General features: G+C 45.3%; 2 protein-coding genes and 1 long non-coding RNA gene across 4 annotated transcripts in view; 2 read left to right on the forward strand and 1 right to left on the reverse strand.

Annotated features, from left to right (window-relative positions):
* The window catches only part of LOC108286580 (zinc finger and SCAN domain-containing protein 32), a 14,263-nt gene extending 11,104 nt beyond the window's left edge, over positions 1-3,159 (forward strand). The window contains exons 4-6 of one of the 2 annotated variants that reach the window (XM_037729879.1): positions 1,194-1,288; positions 1,575-1,695; positions 2,974-3,159. In XM_037729879.1, the coding sequence (XP_037585807.1) occupies positions 1,194-1,288; positions 1,575-1,695; positions 2,974-3,068 (311 nt within the window). In that variant the 3' untranslated portion in view covers positions 3,069-3,159. Of the gene's footprint in view, positions 1-1,193; positions 1,289-1,574; positions 1,696-2,329; positions 2,463-2,973 lie in introns of those variants that run through there. The other variant, XM_037729880.1, reaches the window with a different exon arrangement.
* On the reverse strand, positions 350-10,286 carry LOC119467719. The gene is made up of 4 exons (XR_005196314.1): positions 10,253-10,286; positions 2,568-3,570; positions 567-724; positions 350-451 (listed from the first exon to the last, which is right to left on the reverse strand). It is a non-coding gene; the product is annotated as an uncharacterized LOC119467719 (long non-coding RNA).
* On the forward strand, positions 4,803-7,925 carry LOC119467718 (zinc finger and SCAN domain-containing protein 32). The gene is made up of 2 exons (XM_037729877.1): positions 4,803-5,546; positions 6,298-7,925. The coding sequence occupies exons 1-2, from the start codon at positions 5,180-5,182 to the stop codon at positions 7,050-7,052; spliced, it is 1,122 nt and encodes a 373-aa protein (XP_037585805.1). The 5' UTR covers positions 4,803-5,179; the 3' UTR covers positions 7,053-7,925.
* Positions 10,287-13,676: the final 3,390 nt, after the last annotated feature.

A 13,676-nucleotide genomic window follows, 5' to 3' on the forward strand; every position in this document is an offset into this window, starting at 1 on the left:
GACAGTTTTGTTTTGTTTTGTTTTTGAGATGGAGTTTTGCTCTTGTTGCCCAGGCTGGAGTGCAGTGGTGTGATTTTGGCTCACTACAACCTCTGCCTCCTGGGTTCAGGCGATTCTACTGCCTCAGCCTCCTGAGTAGCTGGGATTACAGGTGCCCACTGTCACACCCAGCTAATTTTTTGTATTTTTAGTAGAGACGGGGTTTTGCCATGTTGGGCAGGCTGGTCTTGAACTCCTGACCTCAAGTGATCTGCTGGCCTTGGCCTCCCAAAGTGCTGGGATTACAGGTGTGAGCCCCCGCATCTGGCCAATTTTAGTATTTTTTTAAGCAAAGTAAATACTCTTGTCAACATCTTAATAAACTTTGCCACTTAGCATTTATTTCCTTTTAATCTTTGGGAATACCTGTGCTCTCTGGTGCGTGATTTCCAAGGCTTTGGGACAGCAGGGGCTGTGAATAAAGAGAAGCAGGACTCACTGTGTTCCAGGCTGGGCTCCCTCTGCTTCCCAGGCACATGGGCCACTCACAGATCTGGAGTGTTGTCCCCTCCCCAGGGTTTACATACCTCTGAGTTGCCGCTGAAGTTCCATTAACAAGTCATAAATGATTCATTTTATTTGTACAATTGTTTAAAATTTTTTTTCCTATTTTTTAAGTGATGTCACAGTCATATCTGTACAATTCTTGAAGTTGGAGATTTGAGAAAAAATGTATTATCTTTGCCTGAAAAATATAAAAGGTTTCTGTTACTGTGGTATTATGAAAGAGTACTGTGGTTATCTTTGGGTGGCAGGGCTATGGAGAGATTTTTGTTTCCCACTATGATTCTCTTTAATTTTTTTCCCCTGACATAAATATTTTTCCTTAAAATGAAAAAAAAATTAACGCTCTTATGCCAAGAGGAATCTCACGAAAGGAGCTTCTCAACTCACAGAAGCCGTGGGCTCTGACAGTGGTTATCAAACTTGAGTTTGTCTCAGTCTCATCTGGAGGTAGGGGTGTGATAAAATAGTCCCAGGCCCCACCTCCAGAATTTCTGATTCAGAGGATCTGAGGTGAGGCCGCAGAATTTGTATTTCCGATGGGTTGCCAGGGGCTGCTGAAGGGGCTGGCCCAGGAGCCCACTTTGAGAGCTTTTGCTCTGTGCTGTTGTGTGGAAGCTGCCCTCTAATAGCGGCTGTTTTTTCCCCAGCCTGGCCTGCTCCTCAGGCTCCCGGGAACCTGCCCCAAAACACAGGTCTCCACGACCAGGAGACAGGTGCTGTGGTCTGGACAGCTGGGTTCCAGGTGAGCTGTGGTTGATGCCTTCTGTTTCCTAAGTACCCACTTTCACCCCAAAACCCCCTTCTTCTCCAGAGACATGAGAAAGATTCTTTGTGGTCCCTGGGGCTTCTTGGGTTGTTTTGATTCTGTCCACTCTGACATTATCACATGGCTCTACACTGGTCCCACAGGGGGGACCTCCCCTGCCTTTGCTTTGCCCCGATCTGACAACTGTGATCCTGTCTCTGCCCCCACCCCAGGCTAGACTGGTGCTATTTTATCGGTAGCAGCAGCTCCAGTGTTGTTACAGGGACCAGCCACATGTGATGACAGAGCTGTATCCCTCTGTCAGCAAGAATGGATGTGCCCAGGCCCTGCACGAAGGGCCCTCTACAGGGATGCCACACAGGAGGACAGACATGTCTCGCTGGGTAAGGATTCATCTTCCGTCCAGGTCCAGGTGGATGTGTTCAGTTGTTCAGGGAGGCTGAAAGGACTTGAGAGTGAGGGAGACAGAGGGAGTGGGGAGACTGTTGGGTGGAAGGAAAGGAGGAAGTAAATGGGGAACCACAGCAGGCAAGAGAGAGACAGGCAGAGATCAAAAGAAAGGGGCAGGCTGCATGCAGTGGCTAATGTCTGTAATCCCAAAACTTTGGGAGGCTGAGGTGGGCGGATCACCTGAGGTCAGGAGGATCTGGGCACAAGAGAGGACATAGATAGCTTCCAAACTGATGACAAGCAGACAGGCCAGGCAGCTGGGAGCCCTTACCATCACCCCATGCATGCTCCAGAGCCTCTTGGGTGAGGACCTCTTTGTCCCTGTGTCCTGGTACTGATTGCCTTTATGTAAACCACACCTCCACACTGGGGGCATTGTTGGGGTAAAAGCAGTTCATTTTACCATGTGCAGGTGACATATAGGGAAAGTAATATCTACTCAGGTTGTCTGGGTCACCCAGGGCATTATCTTTTCAGTGTGAAATCTGAAAGCCAAAGCCAGGTGTGTTTCTGTTTCCAAAGTAGTGAATTATCTGTGTAGGTGCTAAATCCAGATTTTGTTAATAGAACATAAAGAATGAAGATGCTGTTACCCTGGATAAGCAGTGTTGGGTGATGCCCTGGACCGGTGACTGTGAATTTAAAAGGTTACCATTAGTCTAGGAATCAGGTTCCACTGCAGCCACAGGGTGGGTATATTCCTTAGAACGCATGCAAATGACTGCCACATCAGTAACCAGTACTGTGCTTACTGCCACAACACAAACCACCCTAAAACTTGGTGGTAAAAACCATTATTTCTCACCATTCTGTGGGTCAACTGAGTGGTTCTTCTGCTTCAAGATGTTGGCTGAGGTGTTGAGGTTGGAAGATCCAGCATGGCCTCAGTCACCTGGCTGGCAGTTGATGGCGGCCACCAGCTAGGAGCTCAGCTGGGTCTCCGGCGGGTGCAGGCTCATTGTACTTTCCCGAGTTCCAGGAGGAGCAGCCTCTGTGTGCAAGTGCTTACTGAGCCTTTGCTGGCACTGTTTGCCAGTGTCCCACTGGCCAAAGTCAGTCACATGGCCAAGCCCAGGGTGGGAGGGACTACACAAGGCTCTGAACACAGGCCCTGTGACACTGCGCCTGCCTCACTCTACAGTGTGGCCCTTCCCTGTGATCTGTGGTTTTTCCCTGCTCTGTCCCCTGCCATCCCTCCCCTCCTTTGCCAGGAACTCCTGGTTTCCTGGCTTCAGCATGTGCCGTTTCTTGCTGCTTCTTCAGGCTTCTCCTGCACCTTATCTTGTCCAGTTGCAGGAGAGTATAGTGTCTTTTTGAGCTTTGTATTGAGATTTGTATTACTAAATATATATGGATAATATAATAAGGTGAGATATGAAGGCTCTTTTATTTTTGAACTTGGGATTTTTAACTTATTGAGGTGAAATTCACATGACATAAAATTAACCACTGTAAAGTGAACAATTCTTTGGCATCCAGTACATTCAGAGTGTTGTAAAATTACCACCTCTGTCCAGTTCCAGAACCTTTCCATCACTCCAAAATAAGATCCTACAACCATCCAGCAGTTTCTCCCCATACTCCCCCTGCAAACCCCTGGGAGACACCAGTCTTCATTCTGTCTCTATGGGTTGATCTGTTTTGAGTAATTCATGTAATGGTACCTGTAACTTTAATTTCTACAACATTAGGCTTATTGAATGAGGGCTTGTATTCCTTACACACTTTGGGTTTCTTGTCAATCATTCAGGATCCTTTTTTTTTCTTTTTTTCTATATCCAGTGAAGCTGTCCTTCAAGATCAGGATCCTGAAAGATTAGAGATAAGAACTGAGACAGAGAATGGGGGAGGACAAATCATTCTTCCTACAAATATTTATTTAGTGCCTACGGTATCTCAGACCTAGTTCTAGGTCATTAGGGATACAACAGTGAAGAAACAGATAAAGATTCCTGCCCTGTGGGAAGAGACAGACCATAGCATAATCAGTAAGCGGCGGAAGATGTTAGAGGGCGGTAAGCACGATGGGAGAGAAGGAGCAGAGGTTGGTTTGCAGTTTTCAGTTTGGGTCGCCCTCAATGACAAAATGACATTTGAAAAGACTTGCAGGAGGAGGAGAGATGAGCCTTGCAGCCATATCATACATGGAGGAAGGGCGTAAGACAGACAAAATGGCTCTGGCTGGAGCAAGGTGGAGTAATATTTTTTAAAAGACCACTTTGAGTATTTGACTTTATTTGGTACTTTATGTAAACATTTATTTGTGTCTGTTTGGTGTAGAGATTTCTACAGGACTGTGACCTCCTTGAAGGCAGGGTTCATGTCATATTTATATTTACATTTCTCAGAAATTGGCATTATAGGTACTCAGTGAGGGGTAGTTGAATTGAATAACAAAGGAGGGGACTCCCTCTGGCTGCTGGGTTGAAAATAGACTGTAGGAGGTCCAGAGTGGAAGCAAGAACACCAGATAGGCTATGGCAGTGATCTGGGCATAAGGTGATGGCAGCTCAGTGTGGAGTAGGCGGGTGGCAAGAAGAGGCTGGTGCCTTTCACAGCATCACTACCAGATGTTGTTGGAATCACTACCGGATGTTGTTGGAATGCACTTGTTGGGACAGCTCTAGTGAAATCAGTCCTCACGAACTGGCCCAGATGGGCAGCAGGAGTGTGTGGTGAGAGTTCTTGAGTAGCCAGTCATCCTGAACTTCTCTTCTCAGATGTTTACTACTTACTCTTACCTTGGTTTGTTAACTGCTGTCATTTAGTTCCTTGTATCTACAAGGATGACAGGACATACCAGCAGACAGAGATGGGCCAGATGAGGAGGTATTCCTGTATCCAGGAGGGAACAGGTATATCTATCCTTAAAACCAGTTCCTTTCTCCTCTGAATCTTTGCTTTCCTCTGAGCGTCACCTGTTCACTGTGTCCTCTTATGTGGCCACCCTCAGGAAGTCCCACAACTGTCAAGGCAGGCAAGCCACTACACTTATTGCCAGCCATCTCTCCAGGGGAAATGAGTAGGACTGAGGATAATTAAAGAGAAATTAAAAAGGCAGCTTTAGTAAATAACCCTACAAGTCCTTCTCAGTGGAGGGAATGCCTTTTGTATTATACTTAAAGTTTTCTTAGAAAAAAGGCCACCATGAGATTTCTTCCTAGAAATAACAGTAGCCAGTTGTGGCATAGTTTGAGAAACCAGGATGTAACTTTTGAAGCTGCTAAAACTCCACACTGCAGTATGTACATCCTCCCTGATCTAATTGACAGATCTGATTGACATATTCTTTGTCTCCCAGCAACAGGTGTGCCCTGGGGCTATGAAGAGACCAGGACACTCCTGGCTATTCTTAGTAGTTCTCAGTTTTATGGAAAACTCCAGACCTGTCAGCAGAACAGCCAGATCTACAGGGCCATGGCGGAACGACTCTGGGAGCAGGGCTTTCTGCGGACCCCAGAACAGTGTCGAACCAAGTTCAAAAGCCTACAGTTGAGTTACTGCAAAGTGAGGAGAGGCTATGTGCCTGAGCCTTGTATCTTTTATGAGGAAATGGATGCTTTTTCAAACTCCTGGGCCTCTGTGCCTCCTATGGCAAGCGATGCTGTTCCTGACCAAAAAGGAAGTGATATCGAGGCTGGAGAGCTGAGTCACCAGAACAGGGAGCACACAGAGGTAGAAGATAGCACTGTGGATGGTGCAGACAGGGATGAAAAGGACTTCAGCAATCCTGGCCAGGAAGTCAGGAAACTTGACCTGCCAGTGCTGTTCCCAAACAGACTTGGTAAGACTCCCTTGACTCTGATGGTCAAAAGATCAGAAAGTCCACTTTAGAGGCCATTAGCCTAGCAGTCAAGTGGGAGCTGTCACTGAGCCTGGCATCATCATCATCTTGATGTGTGACTGTATCTAAGCCAGGAGTTTTAGTTTTCATGTAGTTTAAAGATTATTCCCCTTGCATTTTAGAGCCCTGATTTTGCATTTTCCAACTTTTCACTAAGTTCATGTCATCTTTTCCCATTGAGTTTCAGTACTTTGCATCCTCACATTGCTGGTTAGGCCTCCAGACCAGGTTCCATCTTCTCCCTCCTTCTCTAGCATGGCAATGCCTTTTACAGGCTGAGCGTGTGCTGGATGGGTACTTAGCACCTTGTTTTCTTCCTGTTTGAGCTGGCCAAACCCAGGGTTGCCTTTTGTTATTCTGCTGGCAGAAGTTAGATTACTGAAGAATTGAGAGTATACCTATAAACAGACTGGCAGATGACACAGAGCTTGATGCCATGCCTCAGTTTGTCATTGTGTCGGAACATCCCAAAAAAAATTGGAGAAAAGTTGTAGTTTAGGGCATAATTTTCCTGTAATAATTTGGAGCTCAAAAATATTACAATTAGAAAATAAAAAGCTATTAGCAGGAGACTTAATCTTATGAAGAATTTCAATTAGATGTTTCTTCTATATAGTATAGTTATAACTCTTTGCATTACATTGTTTTCCTTCTCTATAGTCTATTGTATTTCTGTGGGTTTTTCTTTCAGGTTTTGAGATCAAGAATGAGATTAAAAAACAAAATCTAAAATGGGATGATTCAGAGGAAGTAGAAATGAACAAGGCTTTACAGAGAAAGTCTAGAGGAGAAGTTTTCTGGCACTCTGGGCTACAAAAAGACATGGAGAGTGAGCCTACATCAAGAAGGCAATGTAGAAACTCACCAGGGGAGAGTGAGGAGAAACCCCCATCCCAGGAAACGATGAGTCACCAGAGTTTTTGTGCCAGGGACAAAGTCTGTACACATATCCTGTGTGGGAAAAACTGCTCTCAGAGTGTACACTCTCCCCACAAGCCAGCGCTCAAACTGGAAAAAGTATCTCAGTGTCCTGAATGTGGGAAAAGCTTTAGCCGAAGTTCTTATCTTGTTCGACATCAGAGAATCCACACCGGCGAGAAGCCTCACAAGTGCAATGAGTGCGGGAAAGGCTTTAGTGAGCGCTCCAACCTCACTGCCCACCTACGAATTCACACAGGGGAGAGGCCCTACCAGTGTGGGCAGTGTGGGAAAAGTTTCAACCAGAGTTCCAGCCTCATTGTCCACCACAGGACCCATACAGGGGAGAAGCCTTACCAGTGCATTGTCTGTGGAAAAAGATTTAACAACAGTTCCCAGTTCAGTGCTCACCGGCGTGTCCACACTGGGGAGAGCCCATACAAGTGTGCAGAGTGTGGGAAGAGCTTCAACAACAGCTCCCACTTCAGTGCCCACCAGAAAATCCACACTGGTGAAACGCCTTACTAGTGTTCTCACTGTGAGAAAAGCTTCACTAAGAACTCCGCCCTCACTCGTCATCAGACAGTACACACAAAAGTAGTACTCTCATCACAGGAAGGAAGAGATGTGTTATGAGTGTGTAGGAAACCTGTCATATCAGTTCCTTAGGTCAGTTTGTATGTGTTCCTTAGAGCTTTCTTCTGTGGAGAGATCTAGCCAGTCCCTGACTTAGCAACAGACTTACTAACTACTGGATCTTAAGATCCATGTCCAGGAACAGGAGTCAGCATAAGGATGCTGACCTCTTCTTCTGGTTGTGGCTGTGACTCCAAAGTCCTGTCTTACTGTGACTTAAAGTCTGATGGAGAGAAAGCTGTAGGATCCATAAATTCTGCCAGGAAACCAGGATCTTCGTGTTCCTAACAACACTGAGAATGGGCACCCAGTGGTCTGAGAACACTTTCTGAGCTATTGTGGTCCTCACACAGGGCTGAGAAAGAAAGTGTCCCTGCTCCTGGGAAGCACATGTAGAAGTTAAGAGCCTGAATCTCTTCTAAACCTATAATTGACCTGTAGGCACCCACCATACTACTGCTACCTTCAGGGCAGAAGATACTACTTTTTATAACCTAGCCATCACAAAAGGAAAGAAGAAGGGTTAAGCCATTGGATAATCTGAATTTGTTTCCCTAAGTGACTTAATCTTAGAGCAAGCATAGCATCCAGGTTAATTTTTGTAAGATTTCTCCTTTTATTATCACCCTCATCATAGTTCCCAATTGACTCTTAAAAGTAAGTGGTTTATAGATATTACTATTTCTGATAATAGTTTACAAACTACTATAAACAAATTTATAAACATTACTGTTTCTGAAGAAAATAAAGTTGTTTCTCCCTCCACTTCCTTGGCCTTTGGTTGTAAGTTGTAATTTTCTCCTTTAGAAACTATACTCATGTAGAAGCCTGCAGGGTCCTAAAAATGATAGAAGTGTAGAGTCTGCTTCAGGGCAGTAGGACATGCAGAGAAGGAATAAGGGGCAGGAAATGGGGAAAACAGGAAATGAATCAGGTTGGGAAAAGTTTGTGCCATCATGAGAAGGAAGATCATAGATGCAAGGGAAAAACAGGTACATCTGGAGGCTGACTTCTGAAGAGTTAGTAGATGAGAATGGTACGTGAAAGGAAGGATGGGTATGAGAAGCGCTAGGAACCAAACTTAAAACATCCAATGATGAGTCACAGATACTTAAACTTTTATGAAATTGCCATGGATAAAAAGTACATTGAAGATATAAAAGTATTTAGAAGATAGGTACATTGTCTATGGCTTTTGGCTGGTGCACACAAGGTAATAGGATATTGTCTAAGGTATGGTGAAAAACAGGCACCATGGTCTCTTCTTGAGCCTTTTTGAAGAGTTGACCATTTGCCCCAAGAATACTTGCCAGCAGCACTTATAATTGTAGCAGTGTTTACCCTGAGATAACTTTGCCACAAAATAACTTGCTTTTAATTTTTTTTGAGACAGGGTCTCTCACCCTTGCCCAGACCTGAGTGCAATGGTGTGATCCCAGGCTCAAGCAATTGTTGTGCCTCAGCCTCCCAGCTAGCTGGGACTACAGGCCTGCATCACCATGCCTAACTGGGTTTCACCATGTTGACCAAGATGGTCTTGAACTGGCCTCCAGTGACCCGCCTGCTTCAGCCTCCCAAAGGGCTGGGATTACAGGTGTGAGCCACTGCTCCCAGCCATCTGGCTTTCATTATTACTTTCACATGGCTCTAGCATATCAACTTTGGAAACAAAAGACATCATTCTATTTATAGCATTTAGTAGTGGTAGTTCCTTTTACAAAATACAGTAATTCTCTATCGCTGAAAACGTCAAATCCTAGAAAACGTAGCAATCTCACATGTGATGTTAACATCATTCTCTAACAGTTGTTGGCCAAAGATCTATTTGATGAATCTGATTTTTCTGAACTAGACAATTCTGCTGATTCAGATGATTCTGTTGTTTGTTCTGCTTAGAAATAACTCCAAGAACAGTTTTTTTTTTGTTTTTTTTTTTTTTTGAGACAGAGTTTCGCTCTTGTTACCCAGGCTGGAGTGCAATGGTGCGATCTCGGCTCACCGCAACCTCCGCCTCCTGGGTTCAGGCAATTCTCCTGCCTCAGCCTCCTGAGTAGCTGGGATTACAGGCACGCACCACCATGCCCAGCTAATTTTTTGTATTTTTAGTAGAGACGGGGTTTCACCATGTTGACCAGGATGGTCTCGATCTCTTGACCTCGTGATCCACCCGCCTCGGCCTCCCAAAGTGCTGGGATTACAGTTTTTATATTTTATTTTCACAATGAAAATCAGTCACATTTGCTTCAGTCTCAAAGAGCATGTTTATATGAAATTAAATGAGTGCTGGCAGCAAGTTTCACTTTTTTCTAAGTGGGAAAAGTTAAATATAAGCAAAGGAGAATGTACTACTTTCAAAGCCAGAAAAAATGAGAATTTGAGGTGAAGGAAAAGCAAAGGCAGAAGAGGAGAATATACTTGTGTTTCTTCACTGAGCTCTGCCTAGGCCACTGCTTTTCCCTGCATACACTGTCCTTGAGCATGGCCCTAAGGAGAAGCTCTGCAGGACAGCTCCTAGAGTCACATACTTCATAGCCTCTGCTCAACTCGGAAGAAAACATCTTTAAAGGACCACGACAAAGAGGTGGGCTGGAATGTGACCTATTTGGGACACCATGACTTCATTGGTGATTCATGGTGGGGAAGGGGAGATAGCCCAGGAGTGGACTCATTACTAATGGACTTTGGACATAAGCTCAGAGAATGTGGTTGGATAAATGAGGACAGCCAGTGAAAGTCAACGGAAGAGATAAGGAAATAGAGACACTTTGTGTTACCTCACTAATAAGCTCCTGCCACTCCTGGGCCTACTGTGGCCAGGGAAATGGGGATGCAAGTGTTCAACTCCTTGCATGTTTAGGTTGCCTCCACCCTCCAAGCTGCTTTGTCCTCTCGTCTGCTGGGCAGAAAAAGGAAAACAAGTACCTCTAGAGTCTCCAATCCTTGCCTGTCAGCCACTCCAGATGACCTGAAGTAGACAGGTAAGCGTTGGAGAACACATTCATTTATTCCGGAAATATTTGATTGCCTATAATATACCAGGTATTGGAGTCAAATATAAAGCAGTGAAGAGCGCCGGGGGCAGTGGCTCATACCTGTCATCCCAGCACTTTGGGAGGCTGAGGCAGGTGGATCGTTTGAGCTCAGGAGTTTGAGACCAGCCTGGGCAACATGGCAAAGCCCCATCTCTACAAAAAAATATTAAAAATTAGCCTGGCATGGTGGTGTATGCCTGTAGCTATTTGAGAGGCTGAGGTGGGAGGATGGCTTGAGCCCAGAAGGCAGAGGTTACAGTAAGCCAAGATCACTATTGTACTCCAGCGTGCAAGATTCAACCATCTTGGGGGAAAAAAAAAAAAAAGCAGTGAACAAAGCTTCTTCCAGAAGCAGCCTAATTGGACCCCTCAGAGGTATCAGCACCAATCAGGCAACACTGCCCAGCTCCCATCCCCCAGCACCCTCGCCAAATCCAAGTCCCAGTTCTGCAGGGCCTCTCTTCCAAGCTTCCAAGCCCTGGTAAACCCAACCCTTTCTCTATACTCCCCTGACTCCACATGTTTCCTACAGTTACTATCCCTGTCACTGTAGTTTTCCCTTTTTTTTTTTTTCCCAGTTCTACTACACCTTCTTTACATATTCTTTTTATTAAGTCCCCTTTTGGAAATACCAAGAATAGCTTCTGGTTTCCTGACTGGACTTTATTATCACATGCGATGCTAAGAGTTTGGATTTTATGTCAAGTATAATGGGAAGCCACTGAATAATTAGGGAATGACGCAATTCTCTTATTCTGGCTGCAGTGTGGAGAACAGGTCAGAAAAGCTAAAAGTGCAAGCAAGGAGACCAGTTAAGACTTTCTTAGCTCTGATGTCTAGAAACTCAGTTGTCTAGTCTAGTGATGACAGTGGATACAGAAAAATGTGGATGGGTTTTGTACATTTTGGGGGCACAGTCAACATAATGTGATGGTGATAGGTTATGGAGGTGAGGGAAAGAGTTCCCGTCTATGTCTACTCTAGGGCTTTCCTATCATTATCTGGGACAATGGGTGAAGCTCAAATAAATGAAGGTCAGGGAGGGAAAAGTAATTCACAGAAAGAAGGAAGAGATACAACCCCAGATGGAAAGCAAGCCCTCTCAGTGACTTTATCTTTGAGAGAGAGAGCAGATTATCATCCCCCTTACAGAAACAGAAACACATTTTAGAGGGAGGAAGGATGGGCACACAGCAGTCTTATGGCTCAATCCACAGTAAAGACAGAATTATAATCCGGATTTCCCAAGGTGCAGAGGGCTCTCCTCTTCCCAAGTCCTTTATGCAACTGTTCTAGGAGAGAATGGTTACTACTACTTAGCTTTTGGGCTGGGTCTTGGGAACTAGGAATCCAGGCAGGTTGGCTCCTCAATGTCATCTGGTCCATTTCCTCATGGAGGGCACAGGGCTTTGGCATATGGCTGCGGCTCTCCTTGTGACGTTTGTCTGGAGACACTTGACCTTGCCGTGACACAGCTCTGGATCTGCAAATAACCCAGCTCTTCAGCCTGCACAGCTATTGTTTTGAGCACCTTGCATTATCAGTAACAGGTTAGGCATTTTCATGAAACTGCTGTTTTTTAAGGATGGCGAGGAAGGTCTTTTGTTTCTTCAACACCCTAGTGCATACCTGCCACTGGGAGGGTACACTCAGCATGACAGCTCAGGCTATTTCTCTCAGTCCATTGATCACAGGCCCTCACCATTTGACCTTCTATTGCTTAACAAGCCCAATACCATACTAACCACTTGAGAATATATTTAAAGTAGGCTGCACAAAAGGCAACACCCCCAAGTCTACAGATTTCCTCTTATGTCTTTTTTTTTTTTTTTGAGACGGAGTTTCACTCATGTTACCCAGGCTGGAGTGCAATGGCGCGATCTCGGCTCACTGCAACCTCCGCCTCCTGGGTTCAGGCAATTCTCCTGCCTCAGCCTCCTGAGTAGCTGGGATTACAGGCACGCACCACCATGCCCAGCTAATTTTTTTTTGTATTTTTAGTAGAGACGGGGTTTCACCATGTTGACCAGGATGGTCTCGATCTCTTGACCTCGTGATCCACCCGCCTCAGCCTCCCAAAGTGCTGGGATTACAGGCTTGAGCCACCGCGCCCGGCCCTCTTATGTCTAATATTACCCTCCAGGTTTGGTGCAGCCCTTCAGACGTCCATTAAAAAAGCAGGTTATTCCCTGGTAAATTACACACTGGGCTTTCCACAGTTTCCATACCTCCTTCCCTCACTGAAACATTTTAACTAGTTGATATAAGTTTTCAATTGACACTATTCCTTTTCTCCAAAGATTCCTAACCACTCCCTGTATACTGGATCAATAGTCTCACTACAACCCAGAGAAGTTGGGTAGAGCCTACGGGCTGTCAATGGTCCACAATTCTACCATGGCTCCTCAGCTGATGGTAGCTGTTGAGTGGTCGGAGCCAAACAAGAGCTGGGTGCCTCCAGATTCCTTACCTCACTCTCCTTTCCTCTTGCTACCTCTCTGCTGCCTCTTGTGAGTTCAGTTAGGAACAGCCCAGTGCTTCTGGGATCCTGGCACATGCGTGCCCATTTCATAGCTTACTTCATCACAGGCGGAATCCTCAGCTCCTCGCAGTCCTGGAAATAAGACTCAACTGTAACTTCGTTTCTGGGTAAAGACCAAGAGTCCTGAGTGTGCTTCACTTAGAACATGAGATTCTGGCGAGTGGCCCTACCATTGCCCATGGTAGCCAGCCTGAAAGCTGTGAACTTCGTGTTGACCTGTGCTAGAGGCTGGAGGAAGCTGCGCTCCTGCAACTGCTCAACCACTACCCTTACAGTTGGGCATTCCAGGGGCAAGTTTGGAGTTTTTCATAGATTTAGGATTTATGGAGATTCATAAGTAATGTCTTGGTTTCCTGGTAGCCCCATTTCATACCTGCTCTACTAGGTTAGTGACTAAGTAAAAAGAGCTGGACATTTTCCACTCATCTGTAATTTCTCTTTTTAAACGAGGATTCCTAGATGCTACCACCAGACGTTCTGATTTGTCAATCTAAGGCAGTTTTCCAAGTGCTTCTGTGTGGTTATGCCTGTTTGAGAGCCATCAACCCCTTTCTTAGAGAGAGAGGACACTGGGGCCTAAGGTCAGTATCAGACAATCAACCTCCAGCTCTGCAGATGCGACCAATAAGTGTTAGGATGGTGCCATAGTGAGGGCTTTGGAGTGAGACAAACCAGGTTTAATTTCTAATTTTGTGATCATCTGTTGCTGTGTGTCCTTGGATGGCTGACTTAACCTTTCTGAGCCCAGCCTCTTCATTTTACAGTCAGTGATAACAATATCTACCTCTCAGAGGGCTTTAAAGGATTAACTGCTTTCATGTGTGCAAACCATTTACATATAACCTACCACACAAAACATGCTTCACGTATGCCAGCTATTACTGGATACGTCTTAAGTTTTACCAGGAAGGATAAATAAGCGCCAAACAACTTTATTTTTTT

Source organism: Cebus imitator, unplaced genomic scaffold (genome assembly GCF_001604975.1).
Source record: "Cebus imitator isolate Cc_AM_T3 unplaced genomic scaffold, Cebus_imitator-1.0 Scaffold322, whole genome shotgun sequence".
Classification (NCBI taxonomy): domain Eukaryota; kingdom Metazoa; phylum Chordata; class Mammalia; order Primates; family Cebidae; genus Cebus; species Cebus imitator.